Source organism: Acomys russatus, chromosome 28 (genome assembly GCF_903995435.1).
Source record: "Acomys russatus chromosome 28, mAcoRus1.1, whole genome shotgun sequence".
In the NCBI taxonomy this organism is placed as follows: Eukaryota; Metazoa; Chordata; class Mammalia; order Rodentia; family Muridae; genus Acomys; species Acomys russatus.
In genome coordinates, this window is record NC_067164.1 from 17,978,617 (window position 1) to 18,002,430 (window position 23,814).

At 46.7% G+C, this 23,814-nt stretch overlaps 1 protein-coding gene across 1 annotated transcript in view; it reads right to left on the minus strand.

The window, feature by feature from the left end:
• Ppef2 (protein phosphatase with EF-hand domain 2) overlaps positions 1 to 23,814 on the minus strand; it is a 34,651-nt gene that overhangs the window by 8,151 nt on the left and 2,686 nt on the right. Inside the window, exons 2-12 of the mRNA XM_051170175.1 lie at positions 19,625 to 19,726; positions 16,626 to 16,753; positions 16,261 to 16,318; positions 15,022 to 15,197; positions 13,852 to 13,966; positions 12,739 to 12,785; positions 10,472 to 10,638; positions 9,708 to 9,744; positions 9,475 to 9,624; positions 4,169 to 4,561; positions 2,141 to 2,326 (exon numbers count right to left, since the gene is read on the minus strand). Of these exons, the coding sequence (XP_051026132.1) occupies positions 2,141 to 2,326; positions 4,169 to 4,561; positions 9,475 to 9,624; positions 9,708 to 9,744; positions 10,472 to 10,638; positions 12,739 to 12,785; positions 13,852 to 13,966; positions 15,022 to 15,197; positions 16,261 to 16,318; positions 16,626 to 16,753; positions 19,625 to 19,726 (1,559 nt within the window). The remainder of the gene's footprint in view (positions 1 to 2,140; positions 2,327 to 4,168; positions 4,562 to 9,474; positions 9,625 to 9,707; positions 9,745 to 10,471; positions 10,639 to 12,738; positions 12,786 to 13,851; positions 13,967 to 15,021; positions 15,198 to 16,260; positions 16,319 to 16,625; positions 16,754 to 19,624; positions 19,727 to 23,814) is intronic.

Here is a 23,814-nt window from a genome sequence, read left to right on the forward strand (position 1 = left end):
TTCTCTTCTTCTTCTTCTTCCTCCTCCTCCTCTTTTTTTCTTCTTCTTCTTTGAGTATGTGTAGTCCTTTATGAGTTTATGTGGGAGGGGGTAGGGTGCACACATGTGCACCTGCACACACGCATGCACACACGGAAGTCAGTGTCAGATTCCTCAGCACTGGAATATCAGATGGTTTTGAGTCCTAAGTGGATGCTCGTAACAGAACACAGGTCCTCTGCAAGAGCAGTAAGCATTCTTAAGTGCTGAACTGTCTCCAGCTTCCAGGGTTGGGGTTTCTCCATCTTAGGTACCTCAGAGATGCTCTGTGAGGCTGGGATACACTTGGGATACTGTTGATACACTGGGAGATGCTGAGCACTCTTGTGGTGATCTGGAGCTACTATGTATCCAAATGTTAACTGCTTGCTCCCCATGATCCTTACGAGCAAATGCTCCAAAACATGGTGTAAACTTTACCTCCCAAATTGTCCCTGATTGGGAGATAAAGTTGCCTACACCTGGGCTGGGCAGGGAAGATGTAGGTGGAGCCTAGGTTTGAGGGCTTTGCAGGGTGGGAGAAGGGCCAGGAGAGGGAGAGAGAGAGGGGGGGGGGGGGGGGAGAGAGAGAGAGAGAGAGAGAGAGAGAGAGAGAGAGAGAGAGAGAGAGAGAGAAAGAGAGAAAGAGAGAGGAAGAGGATAAAGGAGCAGGTTGACATGGGCTACATGAGTGGCTGGGAGGAGCTTGCTCTGAAGATTGGCATGCTGGAGAGAAGCAGCCCAAACGGAAACATGTGCAAGTATTTGAGATTTCACCTGGGGAGCAGACAAGAAAGCTTAGAGGATTAATATCTGCCCAGCCCTAATGTTTAAGGCTTATTAAAAATCTAACAGGGTTCTGTTTCGTTTATTTCTATAATAGTGGTTAAGAAATAACCATTGTATTAATAATCATGAAACAATATTAAATATTAATAATTTCACAACTGAACACACCATCTCTTAAGATTTACAGTGAGCACAGGATAGAGAAGGTTCTCAGAGCCTTGCAATAAGGAAACATGAATTCAGTCAAACATTTCTTCTATTAATTGTCTGCAAATCCATTGTTTTCCCAAAGAAAGAGGATCTGGGAACAGAGAACCCTACCCTTTGTCATTTGGAGGTATCCAAATACACATAACCCAGAATATCTGCCAGGACAGTGCAAAGTCCAGCGCCTTGTACATATGTTTGAGACAAGTGACAACAAACCATGTGACTTAGAGAGGTACAAGTGTGGCTGGGGAAACACTGGTCTCCTACATCCATCAATTGAAAAGTGTCTTATCTGTCCCTTGCTCTAAGGCTTTTGGGAAACAATAGCAGCAATTTTTGTTTTAAAAGGTCGAAAAGGGCTGGGTTTGGTGATACTTCTAATCAGAAAGCAGAGGCATGCAAATCTCTGTCAGTTTGAAGGCAGCCACTGTTTTACACAGTGATTTTTAGACTAGCCAGAGAGACCCTGTCTCAAAAAGTAAAACACAGAGTCATAAAAGTCAAAGACAAGGGGGCTGGAGAGATGACTCCGTGGTTAAGAGCACTGGCTGCTCTTACAGAGGTCCTCAGTTCAATTCCCAGCAACCACATGGTGGCTCACAGCCATCTGTAATGAGATCTGATGCCCACTTCTGGCATGTAGGCAACTCATGAAGGTAGAATACTGTATAAATTTAAATAAATAAATCTAAAAAAAAAAAAGACAAGCCTGGAGTGGTGGCACACGCCTTTAATCCCAGCACTCGGGAGGCAGAGGCAGGCAGATCTCTGTGAGTTCGAGGCCAGCCTGGTCTACAAAGCTAGTCCAGGACAGCCAAGGCTACACAGAGAAACCCTGTCTTGGAGGGGGATGCTGGGTGGGGGGGGGGGCAGGGAGCGGGGAGTCAAAGACAAAAGATCCAGACCCAGGGAGAGACCTGCCCGAACAAATAAGTGGAGAATAACTAAAGATACCCAACGTTGACTTCCTGTTTCCACATGGCACACATCAACCATGCACACACAAAGTCCCTAGCTGTGTTGAGTACGTGGCTAACCAAATCCCAGGCACATTTGGTTGTCAGCTCCTGGGAGGAACTTTTCGCAAGCACTCTTGTGACCCAGATTCAGAGGCTCAACCCACCTTGCGGTTGTGGCAGAACTCGTAGCCCTCAGGTTTGCATTCATGTGAACGGATCAGGAATTGCAGCTTGTATCTCTGCAGTAACTGTTCTGTTACATCTGGCCCAAAGTAACAACCCCCTCCTCGGATGGCGTTGGCCTTGCAGCCTTCCTGGGCCATGGGATCACTCCACAGAATATCTACCACCTAGGAAGACCAGAGGGTTCATAGCTACGTAGTCATTCACAGGGTGAGCAGAAGGGTGGAGGAAGGTGTGGGGAAGAGTAATCGGAGGAGGGAAAAAATCAGACGAAGTGAATGAGTTTCTATGTAATCGATATTGGACATGTTTCTATTTTGAAGTTTATTTCTTTTTATATGTCTTAAAACGTGTACGGTTGTTTTGCTTGAATGTGGGTCTGTGCACACTGTGCATGCAGAGGAAGCCAGAAAGGGTGTTCACCCCTAAGACTGGAATTACAAGTGGTTGTGAGAAGCATACGGGTGCTGGGACTCCAACCCAGGGCCCTATGGAAGAGTGACCAGTGCTCTTAGCCATTAAGTCATCTCTCCAGGCCCTATGTTTATATTTTGGATGCTTAGGGTTGCATTTAAAAAGAATTGTCAGATTTTGTTGTTGTTGTTGTTTGTTTTGATTAGTTGAATGCTTGTTTGTTTGTTTTGAGGCAGGGTCTTGCTAAGCAGCCCAGCCTGTCCTTGAACTCACAGTGACCTTCCTACCTCAGCCTCCCAAGTGTTGCAGATTTCTTGTTTGTTTTGAGACAGGGTTTTGTGTAACCCAGGCTGGCTGATAATGACTCTGGGAAAGGCATGCAGCATGCAGCATTGGGGTGTTTTATTTCATAAATGGGTGTACATGCTTATTGGCTGGCAAGGACATAACCCATTTTTTTGGATATAAATTTTATGTGAAAAGTCAACATTGGAAAAGAGGTAGTATTCCTCAGTAACAGCTGTGCTTAGAGAGCCAATACCCTCAGCCTGCATCCTAGGTGCTCCCCCACCTGCATCCTAGCCCCCTCACCCGGCATCCTGGCTCCAAAGTGAAGAAGGTAGAAACCCCAGAGATAGCAGCACAGTCTCTCCCTCTCCCCCCCCCCCCAACTCCACGGGGTGCGAGGTGGTTTCACAGCCCCCAGCTGTGGTCCTGGAAAAGCTAAAACAACATTTGGTGTTTAAGAGTAATTTAAGGATTTAACACAAAGCTGCAGATCTGAGAAGTCCCTTCAGCCGCTGAGGTTCATACTCATGTCCATCCTCTGAAACACACCATTGCCAGTCTTACACATGCAGATGCCCTAACTACAGAGTTGGGGTGATGGTATATAATACTTTCTGAATGTACTTTTTTTTTTTTTTTTTTTTTTTAAAGTTTATTTCGATTTATTTATTATTTATTTTTTTTTTTTTTTTTTTTTTTTTTTTTTTTTTGGTTTTCGAGACAGGTTCTCTGTGTAGCCTTGGCCCCTGGACTCACTTTGTAGACCAGGCTGGCCTCGAACTCACAGCGATCCGCCCGCCTCTGCCTCCCGAGTGCTGGGATTAAAGGCGTGCGCCACCACGCCCGGCAAATGTACTTTTTTTTTTTTTTTTTTAAAGGCAAAATGCATTTGGTTTTATAGGTATCTGTATTATCGGGTCACGTGTTGCAAAAGGAGAGACCTCCATTTTAAATTTCAAGTATAAATTGGTCTTGAAGGCCGGATCAATAACTCTGGGACCATGTGATTCCTATTTCTTACCCTCCTTTGTCCAGCCAGTGGCTACTTCTGCCTGTTTTAGCTCTCACAACAGTCTAAATTCTTTTTTTTTAAATAGATGACAGATGACTACCGCATCAAGTTTTCATAGTTCTATAACTGCCCAAGACCACCAAGCGCGTCTTCCTGAGGCATTTCCTCAGCTGTGGTTCCCTGATAACTATAGCTTGTGTTAGGTTGACATAAAACTCAGCACATCCATTAACTGCGCCCGGCCTCTGCTGGAGTTTGCATTTGTTTGTCCCTCCTATGACAGGCATATTCTCACCTGCTTCCACTCCTCAGGAGTGGGCTCGGGCACCCCTCCTGCATCAGTGTCACAGTCGGCATGTGGGGCCAAGGGCAAGGGCTCCCCGTTTCCTCTGCTCCCTGGGAAGCCTGCTTGCTGCCGGCACCGCTCCAGTTCCAGGTCCACTGAGCGCCGCACCTGCTGCGATAGCTCCTTGGGGCCGACGGAGCCACAGGGGATGCTGCAGGACCGGCAGGCTTTGTGGGCCTTAAAGTCAGAGCCCGGATGGGAAGGCGAGGAGGGGAGAGAGCGGCTTTGAGGAAGAAACCATGGAGTCGGGGTCGCTCCAGAGCTTGTCTGGTTGACTTTTCTCTTCTGCTCCTCCCGACTTTCACTCTCCTTTCTCGTTTTACACCTCATGGTAGAAACAATCTAAGTGTGTCAAATAAATAAATAAAAAAAAACAACAAGTAAAACACGTGCACACACGGTTGCAAGAATGAAATGGCAGGTAAGTCCTTTCAGACTGCCCATCTGGCATCCAGGTCAATCCTAAAACCTTGGATTCCACACCCACAGTGTTGCTCTGCGCAGTTTTCTTGGGCTAAGGCAAGCACAGCTCCTGACAGCAACAGTTAGAACTTTGCCAAGCAATTCCACATAGCCACCAATTTGTCGCATTTCGTGGTACACACACACATATACATATATGTGTATGTATGTGTGTGTGTGTACATATATATATATATATATATATTTTTTTTTTTTTTTTGGCAAGGCACAGAATGACATTTTTGTATCTCCAGCGGAAAATCATGTACTATCTGAGTCACCGCTGTGTGTAAACACTGTCCTGGCGTCAGTCATGTAGTCTAGGTTTTCTGATGGACGGCCGCTGCGTTATCATGCCGTTTTTAAAGGAATCCTTCATTTGCTTAATAATATTCACAAATGGAGCAGTAGCGGTGCAGAGTCCGGACCAGGGGGGCGGATAAGATATGAGCGGGCAGATCACGGCTGTGACAAAGGGCCCGCAGGGGGAAACAAAACAAAACAAAACAAAAACCCTATTCTATGCGTGGTTTGGCGCCATCTGCTGGAAGCACTGGGTAAACTGGTGAGTAGAACAGTGGAAAGCCGACAGGTAACAGGAAATGCTTTGATAGCTGAGACCCTACCTGCAGCAGAGGGGGGGGGGGGGGGGGGGGGGGAGGAAGCAGGAGCCCTTTTCATCTTGAGCCGTGGCCAGCTAAATCATCATGGTGCCGGGTACCGAGATGAAAAAATAAGTGGAAAGAACGCTCTTCTTAGGAAAAACAGGAGTCTGGCGCAGAACTGCGCGGCAGTGAACACAAAGATAGCAATCAGGCCTGGGGCCAAGGGCCAAGGCTACTTAGAAGGCCCAGGAGGCCACAAACTACTAAGAACTCTGTGGGTGCCAGGTGTGGTGGCGCTTGCCTTTAATCTCAGCTCTTGGGAGGCAGAGGCAGGCAGTTCCATGTGAGCTCGAGGCCAGCCTGGTCTACAAAGTGAGTACAGGACAGCCAAGGCTACACAGAGAAACCCTGTCTCAAAAAACAAAAATAAAAACAAAAACAACCCCCCCAAAAAAAAGAAAAGAAAAAAGAACTCTGTGGTGGCATGCACCCACTCACCGAATTCTGCTTATACACACACACACCCCACACCCCAAATAAATCCAGGAACCAAGGTACAAAAGAGCCACCTCAGGGTGGACCGGCTTAGGACAAGAAAGGTGGTTCTGGAAAGGACCAGTGGGACAAACGTGACTTAGAAAGAGTCCACACTGTGTAGGGACAATGAAACTTGTACCCACATGGGACAGGTGATACCGGATCATTTCCTAGCAGTTGGGGAAGAAAAAAGCTGAGATGAGCTGGTTCCTACCCAGTCCCTACTCACTGCCGACTCACAGCAAAAGCCAGTCACCAGTGACACCCTTGTCACCCCCCAGGAAACTTTAAGGATTCTATCACCTGCTCACTTCTTATTGAGCCCTTCCTGTGAGGTGCTATTCTGCACGATATCTGTAAGCCGCCCCACAAGGGTCCCCCAGGTTATACAAACTGCGGTGCCAGTACAGCCCCAGAGCTTTGCCAACCAAATGACAGGAAGTTAGCATGTGCCAAAGCTATGAAAATAAACCGTTCCTTCCACCCTTTCCAAAGTTCCTCCCACTTATGTTTTTACAATTACAGACAGTTCTCCCTGTGAGAGAATTGGCTGTCCTGTAGCTTGCTGACTCTGCTTCCAGATGGAAACACAGCTGAACAGAAGGTTTGAGCTCAAAGTTGGTGGAAACATCAAGCTTAAAACAATCAGGTGCCAGGCAGCATGCAGACTGAACAAGGAGAACACCACTGACTGGCTTTAAGGTTTCAGGGCTCTCCACTCTCGCAAATATAAGTGGGGGTGGGGCAGGAAGATGGAGAACAGAGGAGATGGGTGAGAGGGCAGACTAAAATCAAGCCTGGGGGCTGGAGAGATGGATCAGCAGGTAAGAGCCTTTGCAGTTCTTGCAGTGGACCCAGGTTCAGTTTCCAGCACTCACGTGTCAGCTCACAGCCATGTGAAACTCCAGTTCCAGTCCAACTACCTCATCAGACTTCTGCCTACACACACACACACACACACACACACACACACACACAACACATACATGCATGTAGGCAAAACATTCCAAAACAGATGTTTAAAAAAACATTTTATTTCAACAATGAAGAGTGGAGGCTGAATAGATGGCTTAGCAGTGCTTGGAAGCCTCCACATGGCAGCTCACAACCACCTGCAACTCCAAGTCCAGGGGCTCCAACACCTGTCATCTTTTGGCCTGCACAGGCACCCATATCCCTATAAAGGTCTTTAAACATCAACCATGCCTAAGTATGTGCGCAAATGTCGTAAGGAAACCTCCAACTTCAACCAGGCCGAAGCTGGGCATGGTGGCGCACACTTGTCATCCCAGCACTTGGGGGGCACAATGGAAAGGAACCACAAATTGGAGGCCAACCTTGACTACACAGAAAGTTTTAGAGCAGCCTTAAATTAAAAAACAAAACAAAACAACCAAACAAACAAACAAACAAAACAAACTCAAAACCAATGTGGCCGAGCGGTGGTGGTATATATTTTTAATCTCAGCACTTGGGAGGGAGAGTCAGATGGCGCTCTGAGTTAGAGGCTAGCCTGGTCTACACAGAGAGAGTTCCAGGACAGCCTGGTCCACACAGAGAAACCCTGTCTCAGAAAAAACAAACAAACAAAAAACCCAAACAACAATAAAACCCCCACCAACAAACCAACCCAACAAACGTGAAAGGCTGAGATGCCCAGAAGCAGAAAGTGAGCCAGGGAATGCTACAGAGCTCTCTCACAAGCATCCGCCAAAATTTTATCTTTTTCCTCTTAGAACATTGAGTTTGGGTTGGCAGGGATGTATCACTTGTTTCCTGATCACCGAATCACAAGAAGCCACACCTGACGCTGATAAGCTAAACCTGAGTACAGAATTCTTGGACTCTGAGGCAACATGCAGGCCAGTGCTGGGAGCCTGGTTCTGTGTGTTGGAGGAAGAGTGGGCACAGAAATTTCGGAAGCCAACGTTACAAAGGAAATCAGTGTTGCTAGCCCAGCTTACCCCTGTCCTCATCTCTCTCTCCTTTAATAATGGGCACCCTGGGATGGAGACTGTGTCTGCAAACTTTAAGGTGAATGTAGCCATTTGAATAAGTTCTTGTCAGCTAGATAGGGAAAAAAAAATTGGGTGCCACTAGATGTCCATAACACAAAAGAGGGTCTTCTGATCATTTTAATTGACTAGAATATGGTCATGAGGCTTGGGACTCAGGTAGCCATCTTGGATCAGGATGCATAGTAGCAGCAAGACAGAATTCCAAGTTCCTAAGACTTTGTTGGGTTGCTATCAAACTTTGTTTACACAAGGAAGAGATAAACGTGAAACACAGATGTTTGGGCCTTTCTGTCACCTCAGCCAAAATGCAAGCACAATTTTGTAAGGCATGTGTAACATATTTGATTGTGTTTGCATTTAATCTTCACAATGCCAATAATAAAGCTTATTCATACTCCCATTACACAGGCTGTCTAAGGTCATATTAAGTTAGCTTGTCCAAGGTCACAAATTCTTAGCAGAAGAACCAGGATTTTTATCCCTTTTGGCCCCACTTCTTGGGCCAGGCTTTGGCAACTCAGGTAACACTTTCTTACTTGAATACCTTTGTGGCAAACACTTGGGTTCCCCACTAGACCTCTCTCCCTGGGCTTTCTCACAGGAGGGAAATGGTAACTTTCTTTCTGGGCAGACAGCCAACCACAAAGTACCCCAGCACATTTTCTTAGCATACAGATCAAGGCTTAGAGGTGACACCCTAAGGTGAGTCCCTAGGTAATGACACAGCACAAAGTTGCCATGTCACCTGATAACCGAAAAGTCCAAGACTCAAAGCGGGTCCTGTCTCTAAAACCACATAACCTTTTCCCCCTCTTGTGTAAGTTAGTTGGGTTGTGTAATAAAATTTAATTGTTAAGAAACAGAGCCAACATCGCACACTGTCTTGTATGTCCATAGTCGCTGGGAGTCGGGGCAGCTTAGCTGATAAGACAAGTTTGGTGTTGTTTGAGCTTCGGGAAAGTGGTGCAGAGAATGCATGGGACAGTTGGAGCGTAGATGCAAGAGGGACCACGAAAAGATCAAGAGTCTATTATGAAAAGAATGTAAAATTTTTGTTTTCCAGGTCTCTATGTCTAAAGTCAAATGGGTGATAGAGAGTTATTCTTCATTGGTTTATACTCAACTCCATGTCGCACTCTCTGCCCTTCTGCCAGCACACACACACACACACACACACACCTGTGGAAGGCACCTGAAGGGCAGACACAGTCTCTGGATCATTTGCATCTCTCCTTAGTATTCACTTTGCCTGTGATAAACAAGCACCCTCCCTGAATGTTCTCGGTACCGAATGCAAACAGGCACGGGTTGAATTTCGTTAAAGATGACTCGGACATGAATTATTTGGGAACTGGAGGCTCTTTAGGTAATGATGATAAGGGACAGTAATTAGAATGATCTAGATCAAGGATGGCAACAACACAGCACTAGCTGCCACTCCCCTCTTGTGTGGCCATGACAGACATTATTAATGGATTGCAGCACACTCGCTTCCTGGGGCCAGCTGTGAGCCCTCATCCCTTTCTCCACATTCACACCAGCCAGCATGCACGGTGACATTTATCTCACACTGACAGTGAAACGAGACAGAACCTCTAATACTAGAGATGCGTAGTAGCTCATGACTCATTACCTTGTGCCTGTCTAGTTTAGCCAGAAGTTCCAGGTCAGTCCTGTCTGAGACCCCGCCATGAAGAATAAGGACTTTCTCATCAACCAGAGTGGCCAGCGGGAGCCAGCAAAAGACATCTTGAAGTGTCCTTAGGATTTTCTTCCCGTGTATCTGAAAACCGACACCAACAGGATATTCAGGTTTCGTGGAGCTCAGCCTCAGGGGCCACACGTTTGACTTTGAAAGGGGCACACCTTGTATTTGTGCATCACTTCTTTGGTGAAGCCGTATCTAGACACAGAGGCAAAGGACACATGAAGATGAATTTAGTGACGGAAGTCATGGCAAGATCACATTTTATAGAAATGTTTATTCTAATTTCGTGCCCTTAGGATATGCAGAAAGGATGTAGAAATAGTCATCAAGATGTTTACAATTTTACCATTATTTCTAGGTAGAGATATTGTGAGACATTAAATTTCTATTCTTTTTGTTTATCTTAATTTACTACTTTGTATACAAGCTAAAAAAAATATTAATACATAAAAATATAATGTCCTTAGCCAGGTGTGGTAGAGCATGCCTTTAATCTCAGTACTCAGGGAGGCAGAGGCAGGCAGATCTCCGTGAGTTCGAGGCCAGCCTGGTCTACAAAGCGAGTCCAGGACAGCCAAGGCTACACAAGGAAACCCTGTCTTGAAAAACAAAAAACAACAAACAAACAAAAAACAAAAACAAAATCTAAATAATGTTCTTACTACAATAGTAAAATAACATGAAATTTTAAAAAACTTTTAAAACATTATATACTGTATGTTCTTTCAGAAATGAGAAAACCTCTTTTAAGCTCATAATTGAAGCTTGGGTCATGCGTGTGCTGAGGCCAAGTGCTCCATCACTGAGCTGCAACCCTAACCCTAGAAAACTGTTTAAAGAGCGTCTAAAGTAAGGAACTCTAGAGAGCTGGCATTTACATCGGGAAGGAAACACCCCAGACCCCACGTGTCCGGCCTTGTACCGTAGGTTCACTAGGTGGTCCTCATGGTTTCCTCGGTTAAGATGGAACTCTTTGGGGTAAACCAACATGAAGGCAAAGAGAACCATCAGGACCTCCACCGAGTCCTGGCCTCGATCCACGAAGTCACCGTTGAACACATACGCCCTCTCCGGCGATGGTAGACCGTTCTAAAGAAGAGTCCATGAAGAAGCAGTGGCCGGGGTGGGAGTGGGGTAGGGAGGGACAGGACACGGTGGAAGGGGGAGGGAGGGAGGGAGGGGGGAGGGGAAACACTAGGTTAAAAGCGGCAAGCCGTATGTGCCTGCTAAATTAGAGCCCCTTCCAAAGAGGCTGAGATTAGGAGATGCGAGTCAGAGTTGATGCTTGACGCTGAGACACGGCACTGCCTTGCAGCTGTGGTGTGGACTACAGGATGCTGGGCTTGGGACATGGAAGCCATCTTTAAGTTCTAGGTTCATAATGACAATAATGATAATAGTCTTGGCAACTGGCATGGACTCGGGGATTAGATAAGGCAATGTCAGGCTGAGCCTGGTGGCTCACTCTGTAATCCCAGTACTTGGAAGGTAGAAGCAAGAAGGATCAGGAGTTCGAGGCTTGTCTGGGCTACGTAGTGAGTTAGAAGGAGGCTATTCTGGTCTACGTGAGACCTTATTTCAAAAAGACTTAAAAAAAAAAAAAAAAAAAAAGAAGCTAGGCATAGTGTTTAACTATTACTTGTATTTTTAAAAAGACATTTTATCTGTGGTGGGGTGTTTTTGTTGTTGTTGTTGTTTTGTTTTCTGTTTTGCCTACGTGTCGCATGCACGCAGTGTCCATGGAGGCCAGGAGAGGGCGCTGGGTCCCTTGGAACTAGAGTTACCAAATGCTTGTGAGCCTCCCTGTGGGTGCTGAGAATCAAACCTAAGCTGTCTGCAACAGAGCAGTTAGTGCTTTTAACTGCTGAGCCATCTTTCCAGCCTCAATTGCTTATATTTCTATAATATTATTTTAAATGATATATATGTCACTTGGCGGTGGTGGCTCACGCCTTTAATCCCAGCACTCGGGAGGCAGAGGCAGGTGGATCCCCGTGAGTTCGAGGCCAGCCTGGTCTACAAAGTGAGTCCAGGACAGCCAAGCTACACAGAGAAACCTGTCTCAAAAAACCAAAAACCAAAACCAAAACAAAACAAAAAAGAAAGAAAGAAAGAAAAGAGATATGTATGCCTAAACAACAGTACAGCATACAATAGTCAACTTTGCGTTCTATTTTGCTCTACTTTTGTAAATTTTAGGAAAAATCCAAATGTTAGCTTGATAAGCAGTTGGAACCATTATTTAGCAATTGATTTTCTCTTTTTTTTTTTTTTTTTTTTTTCCGAGACAAGGTTTCTCTGTGTAGCCTTGGCTGTCCTGGGCTAACTTTGTAGACCAGGCTGGCCTCGAACTCACAGTGATCTGCCTGCCTCTGCCTCCCAGGTGCTGGGATTAAAGGTGTGCGCCACCACGACCCAGCTAGGATTGAGTTTCTATTTTTCCAATAAAAAAGATTATTGTGAAGGCATCCAAAGTTTGTTTTTTTATATCCATTTTAGCTATAAGAAAAACACATAACAAAGTACATACAATATTTTACTCCTGCAATGTATAATGTATAATTAGTACAGTGTACAATACAATATGTAAGCTGTTTTTCCAAATCATTTTATAAATATATATGAATTTTTTGTTTGTTTGTTTTGTTTTGTTTTTTGAGACAGGGTTTCTCTATGTTATCTTGGCCATGCTGGACTTGCTTTGTAGACCAGGCTGGCCTCGAACTCACGGGGATCCACCTGCCTCTGCCTCCCGAGTGCTGGGATTAAAGGCGTGAGCCACCACCGCCAAGTGACATATATATCATTTAAAATAATATTATAGAAATATAAGCAATTGAGGCTGGAAAGATGGCTCAGCAGTTAAAAGCACTAACTGCTCTGTTGCAGACAGCTTAGGTTTGATTCTCAGCACCCACAGGGAGGCTCACAAGCATTTGGTAACTCTAGTTCCAAGGGACCCAGCGCCCTCTCCTGGCCTCCATGGACACTGCGTGCATGCGATGCACAGGAACACACATAGGCAAAACAGAAAACAAAACAAAACAACAACAACAAAAACACCCCACCACAGATAAAATGTCTTTTTAAAAATACAAGTAATAGTTAAACATTTGTGTCATAGAGGGTGTATCTGACTTTTAAATTAATCCTCAGAGCAAGAAAGTAACTTAATTTGAATATTCATACCTTATAAAATATAACTATTAAGTCATCCAACTGGCCATGTAGATCTCCTAATAGAGAAAAAGAATTTTAGTTCATACTGACCCTTACTTTAACAAGAAAAACACTGTTTTTGAAAGAATCAGACAAAGTTAGAAAACAACAGTTGGCTAACTTAGGGGGAATCGCTTTCATTTCACCTCATGGAAAATATAGTTGTTACTGATAAGCAGAAAACAAACAGTAAATACCCATGTTGTTACTGCAGCAAAGATGGGGTAGAGTAATGCCAGGCCATAATGGGAACTCCGTGCAGTTAAATTAGAAGCTGTCATCACCTGTGGACCAGTGCTGGGGCCTTGTTCAAGAGAATTTACAAAATCTAGACTTTAATAAAAATTTTCCTTTTCATGTGTTGAAACGATGATTTTTGAGTTTCAGATGCTTGCAGGTTGAGCAAGACGTATCCCCTGTATCGGTTCACACCTCATTGTGTGCATCCCCCTCAGCTGGGGAGTGGGCGTCTCCCTCAGCTGGGGAGTAGGCTTCCGGAAGCCCACAGGAATGCTACTGAGCAAATGGAGAAGTCTGGCCATGATGCTTCTCTGCGTGATAGACATGTGTATAGACAGAAATAATAACTCTACAAGCCTTGAAATTTCTTCAAGTACCAAGAAATAAAATGTCTGGGGATGGGCGTGGTGGCGTATGCCCTTGATCCCAGTCCCAGCACTCGGGAGGCAGAGGCAGACGGATCGAGGTGAGTTCGAGGCCATCCTGGTCTACAAAGTGAGTCTAGGACAGCCAAGGCTACACAGAGAAACCCTGTCTCAAAAACCAAAACCAAAAATAAAATAAAATAATGTCTGCTCATACAAAAGGCTGGGTGGGGTTTCTCTGTTTGTCTGTCTTGTGGTTGGCTCGGTCTCGGAATGTGAACTTATTGCCTCTCTGAGCCATTCCTCCTTTAAGTAAACACGGGACAAATAAATATGTGAGTGTTCAGCTGGGGAAGAGACACTCTGACTCGCTCACCATCTCGCCTCCCTTGGGCACAGCTCCTTCTCCTGTCTCCTCTGTAAGGCAGGGCTTTCCGACCTGTGTCTAGCAGGGAAGGCAGCTCCCACCAGCTCTTACCACACACTGTGATCTCCTCGCTGTAGCAGGTTGAGACCCTGCTGATGTTGGGCAGCTGGGCCAGGTGTCGTCTGGTCTCATACAAAAGATTCAAGACGTAGCGAGCGTGGAGTTGCTACCAGGAGGAAGGGGGGGGGGTGTGCAGTGACACAACACTGATGGCTCCACTCTTGCTGGTGAATGCCCAGCCACCCCGGACCCCAAAAGGAACCCAGTAAGCTCCTAGTCTGCTTTTGTCTTGTCTAAGAGTGAAAAGGCTATGATCTCTGCACCTCCCAGACTGGGGACCACTTCCCACCAGCTCTGCGCTGGCCTTTGAGGGCTCTTCAGACCAAGAGAGTGTGTTGCTTGGACCATGGTCTACTGGCAGGTCTTCTGCCCTCACCCTGCATGCCAGCCTCAACTCGGCAAGCACTATGCTGTAATTTTATTATTACCCCAGACAGGTTCTCGCTATGAACCCCTGACTGTCCTGGAACTCACTATCTAGACCCAGCTAGCCTTGAGCTCACAGAGATCTCCTGCCTCTGCCTCTGTCTCCGCCTCTGCCTCTGCCTCCCAAATACTGAGAGTAAAGGTGAGTACTATCCAACCGGGCTCTGATTCTCAGGGACTGTTTTAAAGAGCAAGTGGGAATATCATTTCTGTATTTCTGCCGCTGCATCTTGTCCCCCACATCCTTCCTTGCTAACCACGCAGGGTGGCCTTCCTGAGGTCCCTGAACAGTTAATGAAGTCCCTGCCTCAGGGTCTTTGCACTTGCTCCTCTATCTAGAACCCTCTACTCCCAGATATCTCCAGCGCATCCCTCAGCACCGGAACCTTGGCTCAGACATGTCCTTCCAAGACTCCGTAAAACTGCCTTCTCTCCTGCCCACTTTTCCGTAGCTCTCAACACTTTCTCTGCTACCACATATGGACTCCTTAGTTCATTACTTCCTACACCACTAATACGTCAGCTGTGAGAGGGTAGCTGAATCCCCCAGTGTGAGCCTCCCAGAATTCCTCACTAGCTGCCTGCAGGATGAATGACCCAAACAGGGAAGGTTTCCATCTTAGAGGCTGGCTGACGGACCACAGGAGCCTGGCTACACTTCCGGGACTGGTTTGGGCTGCCTTTACTCATGAATCCAAGTTGGTTAGGGACACCCATGTTCCCACGTAAGCTTACTTGTCTCAGTCTGAAAGCTTCCACTAGGGCGGTAGCGTGGTCAGGAAGAAGGGGGAAGGAGAGGTGTGGCCCCGTGTAGCTGTGTGGCACCTCTATGGATTCATAGTCGCAGCCCTCCTCTGCCTCCACATCCTGGGTGAATCTCTCCTCAGTGAACATGCGGTTCAGGAAGTCTCCTAGTTCACACAGAGAGGCCAAAAACAGGCCAGCTTAGATCGTTAATGCTGTGGGACGCTGCCAGTCTGGCACTGCCTCCAACCCAGGCTATGACTGTTTCTCTGTCAGTACAAGCGTTAGATAGTCTACATTTAGTTTTTTGTTTGTTTGTTTTTTTAATCACCAGGAATAGGTGATGAGGGTATAACAGCTCCACTGTTAGGAGTGCTTGCCGCTCTTCCAGAGGACCAGAGTTAGATTCCCAACACCCACATCTGGTGTCTCACAATGACCTCTAGCTCCAGCTCCAGGGGGATCTGACGCCCTCTTCTGGCCTCCTCAGACACATGCACTCACATGTGCACACACACTTTAACCCATGATTTAAAATAAACATTGTTTTAGAAATCAAAAGGATTTGCTTAGAGAAAAGTCCAGAAACAGCAGAGGCCCCTGAGGGTAGGAGGAAGAGCGGGGGCAAAGCCATGGAGGAAAGGACTCTAGACAATTCACCCTGTTCAGTGCGCACAGCAATAGCTCAGACCACTCCCAGCACTGCAGCCTCCCCCAGCTGCTAGTCTTTGAAGGTCCAGGCCAAAGTGTCTCCCTCCTGGGCTGCAGGGGACTTCCTGGTGGCAGGCCAGAAAGCTATGGAGCCAGCCACCCTCTCATCGTTCTTTCTAGAAGACCATCAACTAGGGAGGGACTCCCAAGCTCACATTGCCCTAAGGTCCTGGTGGATGGAGGTTCCTTTTTTATAATTCCCCAGGCTTCCTGGGTTGCAGCTAGTACCCTATTCTCCCATTTCCTGCCCCCCCCCGCCTCCATCCCTCTCCATTTCCCTCCCACCTCCAGTGTTTCCTGCACTTAGTAAACCAACTCCTTGCACTTAAACTCTCATCTGTGGGCATGTTTATAGGTGACCCAGCTAAAAGTTACTCTGCCATTCCATTGGCCAGCCTTTCTACTCAGTGCCCGAACTCTAACCAGATTCCCAGGAGCACTCTCTCCGGTAGCCCCACCCATGTCCACACTGTGCTATTCAGCCAGGAGAGCGTGTGTCACATAGTAACTCCTACTCACTCTCGTGGTGGCTGCTGGGAGTGAAGTGATCCACGAGGTAGCTGAAGAAATCATGGAGCTGTGAAAGAACCAGACGAGGCTAGCTTTAAAAAAAATGAGGGAAAGGCCGGGTGTGGTGCTGCACGCCTTTAATCCCAGGACTCGGGAGGCAGAGGCAGGCGGATTGCTATGAGTTCCAGGCCAGCCTGGTCTACAAAGCAAGTCCAGGACAGCCAAGGCTACACAAAGAAACCCTGTCTCGAAAAAACAAAAACAAACAAACAAACAAACAAACCGGAGCGATGCGGTCAGCTGTTCCTTCAAGCTCGGGGTCCACTGCCAGGGCTGGCAGGTAGCTTCCCTTCCCTGCTGGCGTCACCACATACCTTGACCTGGTCCTGCTGTCCAGCGTACTCTATAGACTGGAAGATATTCCAGGTACATCGACGCCTCATCTCCAGGCGGGCCATGTAGCGCCGGTACCATCTCTGGATCAAGGCTGCTGCTTTGAAGGCTGTAAAGGGGATGAAGATGCTAGCCTGTGAGCAAGGGACTCCCCGGGATGAGGGGTGGGTGTCTGGGAACATGGTATGCAGACCCCACCCTACTGTACAGGTGGGGAAAAGACGATGCGGACAGCACTACCCAGGAATGCCAGGAGGAAGCATCTAGCTTACTGCTGGTCACAGAAGTTTCTCCTCCATTGCCTTCCCACCATACCTCCAAATTCCTGTCATGATGGATGGTACTTATACCACTGGCGGTTTATTGGATTTCCATTTATGGATGTTTTCATCTCACTGAGTCCTGCCTGAATGGAGACATTTGCAGTTGCCTGTGGACTAGTTTTTTTTTTTTTTTTTTTTTTTTTTGTTCTGGTCCATTGCTAAACAAAGATTGATTACTTGGAATGGAGCACTGTGGGGCTAAGAGATGCTCAGTAGTTAAGAGCACTTGCTGCTTTTACAGAGGAGCCAGGTCCAGTTCCCAGAAATACGTAACTGCTCACAACTGTCTGGCTTTCCTTCTTTTTGGTTTGTTTGTTTGCTTTGTTTTTTGAGACAGGGTTTCTCTGTGTAGCCTTAGCTGTCTTGGACTTGATTTGTAGACTGGACTGGCCTCAAACTCACAGAGCTCAGCCCATCATGCCCTGCAAAAAACCTCTAGGTATTTTTTTGGGGGGGGTTGTTTTGTTTTTTGTCTTTTGTTCATTCAATACTTTCAAGTCATAGTTGATTGTGGCTATGCAATATAGTTGGAAACAAAAGCACAGGTAATGAAAGTCTACAGTATGCATTGTAGAATTGGGGGTCTGAGGATTCTGGGAAGCAGATGCAAATTGGAAAGAAGAGTGCCTGTGTGCGTGTGCATGTGTGTGTGCATGTGCGTGTGTGTGTGTGTGTGTGTATGTGTGTGTGTGTGTGTGTGTGTGAAAGAGAGGGGGGGCGAGGGAGAGAGAGAGGCGATTTATACATTGTGGCAGTGGGTTCCTTTGAACTGTCCTGCCAAACTATGTGGCCTTAGCACGTTCTCTTATACCTCAGCATCTTCACCTGGACAAGGAATTAGACTCAGTGGAAGACAGGTGCTCCCTTTATGTCACACAACAGGTGACGAGTGTTTCTTATGTCCCAAGCTTGTATATGTTACTGCCCTGGCCACCTTTGTGTCAACTTGACACAAGCTAGCATCCTCAGAGAGAAAGGATCCTCAATTCAAAAAAATTCCTCTGTTAAGATCAGGCTTAATTTTCTTAATTTGTAATTGCTGGGGAAGGGCTAGGCCTATTGTGGGTGGTACCACCCCTGGCCTGGTGGTCCTGCGTTCTAAATGAAAGCAGGCCGAGCAAGTCATGGAAGCAAGCCAGTGAGCAACATCCCTCCATGGTCTTGGCTTTAGCTCCCGCCTCCAGGTCCTTGCCTGCCTTGAGTTCCTGTCCTGACTTCCTTTGATGATTAACTGAGTGAGTGAATCCTTTTCTTCACAAGTTTCTATGATCGTGGTGTTTCATCCCAGCAACAGTAACCCTGAGACACTTAACATTCTCATTTTTAAAAAATACATTGAGGGGTCTGGTAGCACACGTTTCTAATCCTAGCACTTGGGAGGCAAAAGCAAGCAGATCTCTGTGAGTTCGAGGACAGCCTAGTTCCAAGATAGCCAGGGTCACATAGTGAGACCCTGTCAATAATACTAATACTAATATTAATACTAATACTAAATTTGTCCTCTCAGGTATGTGGTCACATCTACGCAAAAGCAGGTAACGCAGATGATGTTAGTAGCTTTAAAAATTGATTTCTTTCTACGCTCCTTTTCAATTCTTTCTTCACAGAAGCCAGGAGGGTGTTCCAAAGTTATAAAAATATTGTTATGAAGTTCCTTATTTTGAATTATTTCACCCTTTATGCCTTTTGAGCAAAGTATATAATTACAATGAAGGTTGGGTGTGGTGGTACATGCCCAGAGCACCAGAGCCAGGGGGCAGAGGCAAGAGAGTTGTGGCAGATTTGAGACCAGTTTGGTCCATACCACATGGCTGGCAACCAGCATTCCACAGTGAGCCTCTGGTTTAAAAGACTCCAAACAAACAAACATAATCCTGCAAGGTTTGGCTTTTTCTGACCTCAACAGCTCCACTTCCTTCAATTCTCCACCTTCACTTCATTTTTTTTGTTGTTGTTGTTTTTTTGAGACAGGGTCTCTCTGTGTAGCCTTGGCTATCCTGGCCTCGATTTGTAGACCAGGCTGGCCTTGAACTCACAGCGATCCGCTTGCTTCTGCCTCCACGAGTGCTGGGACTAAAGGAGTGCGCCACCACTGCTCAGCTCTTCCAAGTTCACTTTAAACCAGTGGTTCTCAACCTGTGGGGCACCACTTCTTTTGGGGGGGGGGTTAAAAGACCCTTTCTCAGGGGTCACCCAAGACCATCAGAAAGCACAGATGTTTACATTATGATTTATAACAGTGGCAAAAATTACAGTTATGAAAGCAATGAGATCGTTTTTTATAGTTGGGGGTCAGCACAAGAAGAACAGCATTAGGAAGATCGAGAATCACTACTTTAGCCCACTCGGTTCCATGAGTTTTTCCCCTTACACAGAATTTTTCACGTCCCTGTTTGCCCAACATCACCTCACTGATCTGTGTGCAGTCTGCATAAACCGTGAGGCAACAGCAACTGCTGGGGCCATTTTAACTCTATCAACTCAGGTGGTCTGCTGAACTTTCTCTGCTAGTCACCGCCAAGGAGCCACCCAGTTGTAAGAGGCGGCTTGAAGACACATTGATGGCTTTCGGCTTCATCGTGAGAAGTTCCGCCCTACGAGGGAGGCACATGGGCTTTGGGGTCCCAACGCTGGATCTGTGGGAGGAGAGCACATACCTTTCTCAGCATTCTGAAAAGCGAAGTGGTGCTGGGTGGATGAGCTGCTTCCCATGGTTGAGGTGCAGAGCTCCTGCGAGTCGGAGGGAAGCGAGATGTTGGCTGACAAAAGGAAGGGGCGTGGCCAGAGGGAGACTCATACACAGCAACTGACTGTGAGCCCCAGGAGAGCATGCCCTCCTCTCCCTCCACTTGCCATCCCTTCTCCCTCCCGTTTTCACTCTCCCGTCTTTTCCTCGCTGTGGCCTAGAAACACGCTGGAGCTTTCACGGGGTTCAAAGCTGCTTTTCATAATCTCCACCATCTTTAAGCTGCTCCCAAACCGCTGCTCTCCTCTCATGCAGACTTCTCACAAGAGCAGATGGCGTGTTTTCTTCTAGACACTATTTGTTTTACAGCAGTGAGATTAAACAAACGCGGGGCCTGGGATATCCTAGACAAATGCTCTCCTACTGAACCACATTCACAGGTCCTTTTTGCTTTGTTCCGAGACAGGTCTCATGTAGTCCAGGCTAATCTCAAACTCACTGTGTAACTGAGGACAGCTTTGAATTTCTGACCGTCTGGTCCAGCCATCTGAGTGCTGGGTGACAGGCAGGCACCACGATGCCTGTGTGCGGTGCTGGGATCAAACTCGGGGCTCATGCATGCTAGTCTGATGATCTACCAATTGAGCTACCCACCCCCACCCCCCTTTTAGGCTCTTTTGAGATGCTAAATATCCCAGGCTGGCCTCAACCTTGTGACTCTCTTGTCTTAGTCTCTGAAATAGCTTGGATTACAGGTCTGTGTCACCCGTACTTGACATCTCAGATGTTTCCAGAACTGTGTCATTCTCATTACTGAACATTTCATGCTCGTGTCTCTAATATTTTCACTTTTTCAGTTAGTATCTTGCCAGAACAGCGAAGCCATCTGTCTTTGGGGATCCCACCTGAGTTACAGTTCTGTGCCTTGGAGTCTCAGATGCTGGACTCTCTTGTATTTGCTCTGACCTCTCTGGTCTCTCTGGAGCTTGTTTCTTTCTATCTCTCAAGTGCTGATGAGTGCATGCATGTGTGCATGCATGCATTCGTGTGTGCACGTGTGTGTGCACGCATGTATTCATGCGTGCATGCATGTGAATAAGTGCACACATGCATGCACGGGTGTAGTCTCAAGCCACTCTTCTTCTATTTCGTGGTTTCATTGGCTCTTACATGTCCAGCTATCATTGCCCACCTCCCAAGTCTACACCTTTAGTCTAGATTATCTCTAAACTCCAGTCGATACACCAGGCTTTGTGCTAGCATCTTCACTGGGGTGCCTCAAACTCACAGAGATCTGCCTGCCTCTGCCTCCCTGAGTGCTGGGATAAGAGGCGAGCACCAATGTGCCTGGCCGCATATTCATCTCTTAAGGTTGCCAGAGGAAACCACAAGTTTAGTGGCTTAAACAACACCAAAGTGAGTTGGGCAGTGGTGGCGCACGCCTTTAATCTCAGCACTCAGGAGGCAGAGGCAGGCGGATCGCTGTGAGTTCGGGGCCAGCCTGGTCTACAAAGCGAGTCCATGATAGCCAAGGCTACACAGAGAAACCCTGTCTCGAAAAACAAACAAACACCACCACCACCACCACCAAAGTGTCATCTTGTTTTTGTTCTTGTTGTTTTTGAGACAGTGTTTCTCTACAAAACCCTGGCTGTCCTGGAACTTGCTTTGTAGACCAGGCTGGTCTTGACAACAGAGATCCACCTGCCTCTGCCTCCCAAGTGTTGGGATTAAAGACGTGCACCACCACACCTGGCTCTATAATACTTTTTACAATTGTGTGTGTGTGTGTGTGTTGCTAGGGATTAGACCCAGGGTGCTACGTGTGCAAAGACATGATACACCTCAAGTGGAGTAGTCAGTCTTAAACTACCTCAAGCTCACACTATTGTTTGATATTTTATCTCTCTACCATCATGCTGTGGGCTCCTGCGGGGCAAGGCTGATTAAGAATTCATCTCCAGGGTTTAGCACAGTGCTTGAAACATAGCACAGATTTAATACATAGTAATTGAATAAACTTGTACCTTATCCATTTTTATACAACCAAAAGGACCCCAGATCATCTCCTGGAAACACTGTGAGGCTCGCTAGCTTTTCACTGTGTACATTCATTGAGCACAGCGCTGTGCCGCATAGGGCACTGTCACACGAACACACACTGCACACTGAGGACAGCGCTGTGCCACATAGGGCACTGTCACACTAACACACACTGCACATGGAGCACAGCGCTGTGCCACATAGGGCACTGTCACACGAACACACACTGCACACTGAGCACGGCACTGTGCCACGTAGGGCACTGTCACACAAGCACACACTGCACACTGAGCACATCCCACCCCACCTCCCAGTCCATTACTCTTTCATTTCTCTCCTCTCCCTCAATTGGTCCCCTTTGTCCCCTAGGAAGTTTAACTTTTACTTTCAAATCTATGCTATGTCACGGAAGCATGAACCAACAGGACAGACATGGACGGCTGCTGCTCTAGGATTATAATTGGTTAAATTCTTTTTTTGTGCTCCAGCAGTTTATCACCTATAAATGAATAAACCCCAAAGAGTGGTGGAATATGATGACCTTAAATAACCTATGCTATTTTAAAAAAGCCAATGGAGATCGGCATGCAACAGCACTCCAGAATGAGCAGTAATAACACTCCTGAGCTGAATGGGGGCGAAAGCAATGGCATCTTCCATCAGGAGGCGCATCTAATTGCAACCATGTCACCATGGATACAGGGATGGATGAGGGATGCCAGCTATCACCAGAGCTACAGAGGGCATACATCCCCACTTGGAGCTCCACGGCCTCCCCTGTGTTGATAACGCCATTACAAGGGTGCCATCAGGCGAGCAAGGTTATGCACACGAAGAACACTTTGCAAAGGTTTACCATTGTCACAAAAGGCGCAGACTAGAGTTCCCTCAGATGACAACCTCAACTGTTTAGAGCTGGGCACGGTGGTGTATGCCTGTAATGCCAGCACTCAGGAGGACCACAAGTGTGAGGCTAGCCTGACCTAGGTAACGGAACTCTGTCTCGGGGGTGAGGAGAATCTAATAGGACACCTCTCCCCACACAGCAAAAAGTTCTTTAAGTAAGTTCTGTGCAGAACCAACCGAATATGTTATGGCATAATGAAAACAGTGGCGCACCATGCAACATGACAAAGGGTAAGGCACGTCCATGTGCGATGCTCTGAAAATGACCCCAAGAAGCATCACACAAGAGAAGCCAGCTGCAGGGCTGCACGCCCAGTTTGCTCTCATCTGCATAAAACAGTCCAAGTGTGTGAAGACCAGGCTGTACATCCTACTCTTAAGCTGAAGAATGAATCTCAGTGAGAGAGTCCCCCTGCCTCCAACCCCCAACTCCTCCTCTTCTTTCCTTCCCACCCACCCCCCAATCCCATCTCCCTTCTTCCTTTCTTTTTTTATTCCCCTCCAAGACAGGGTTTCTCTGTGTAGCCCTGGCTATCCTGGACTTGCTTTGTAGACCAGGCTGGCCTCGAACTCACAGCGATCTGCCTGCCTCTGCCTCCCAAATGCTGGCATTAAAGGCGTGTGCACCACCATGCCTGGATTACTTCTTTGTTATTGAGAGGATCTTGATCTCTGTGTTTCAGCCTAGCCTGGAATACATTCCTCCTTCCTTAACCTCCTGAGTGTAGGGATTACAGGTATGTACTACCACACACAATTTTTATTTTATTTTTTTTGTTTTTTTTTTATAATTTATTTATTTTAACTTTACGTGCATTGGTGGTTTTGCCTGAATGTATGTCTGTGTGAGGGTGTCAGGTCTTGGAGTTACAGACAATTGTGAGCTGCCATGTGGTTGCTGGGAATCGAACTCAGATCCTCTGGAGGAACAGTTAGTGCTCCTGACCACCAAGCCTTCTCTCCAGCCCCTACCACAAACAATTTGAGCCTTGGGTTAGTCTATGTCTGGGCCATCTTAAATGCACATGGTTGGTTTTGACCTCAAAAGCTAAGCAAAATCGAGCCTGGTTATTAATTAAATGGGAGAATTTAAAATTTCAACTTGTAGATTTTTAATAACCTTTATTACTATGATGAGTACATGATACAGTTTCACAATTTTTACATGGAAAGAAAAAATTTAAAAAAAGGAACTGTAACTAAATTAGTTAT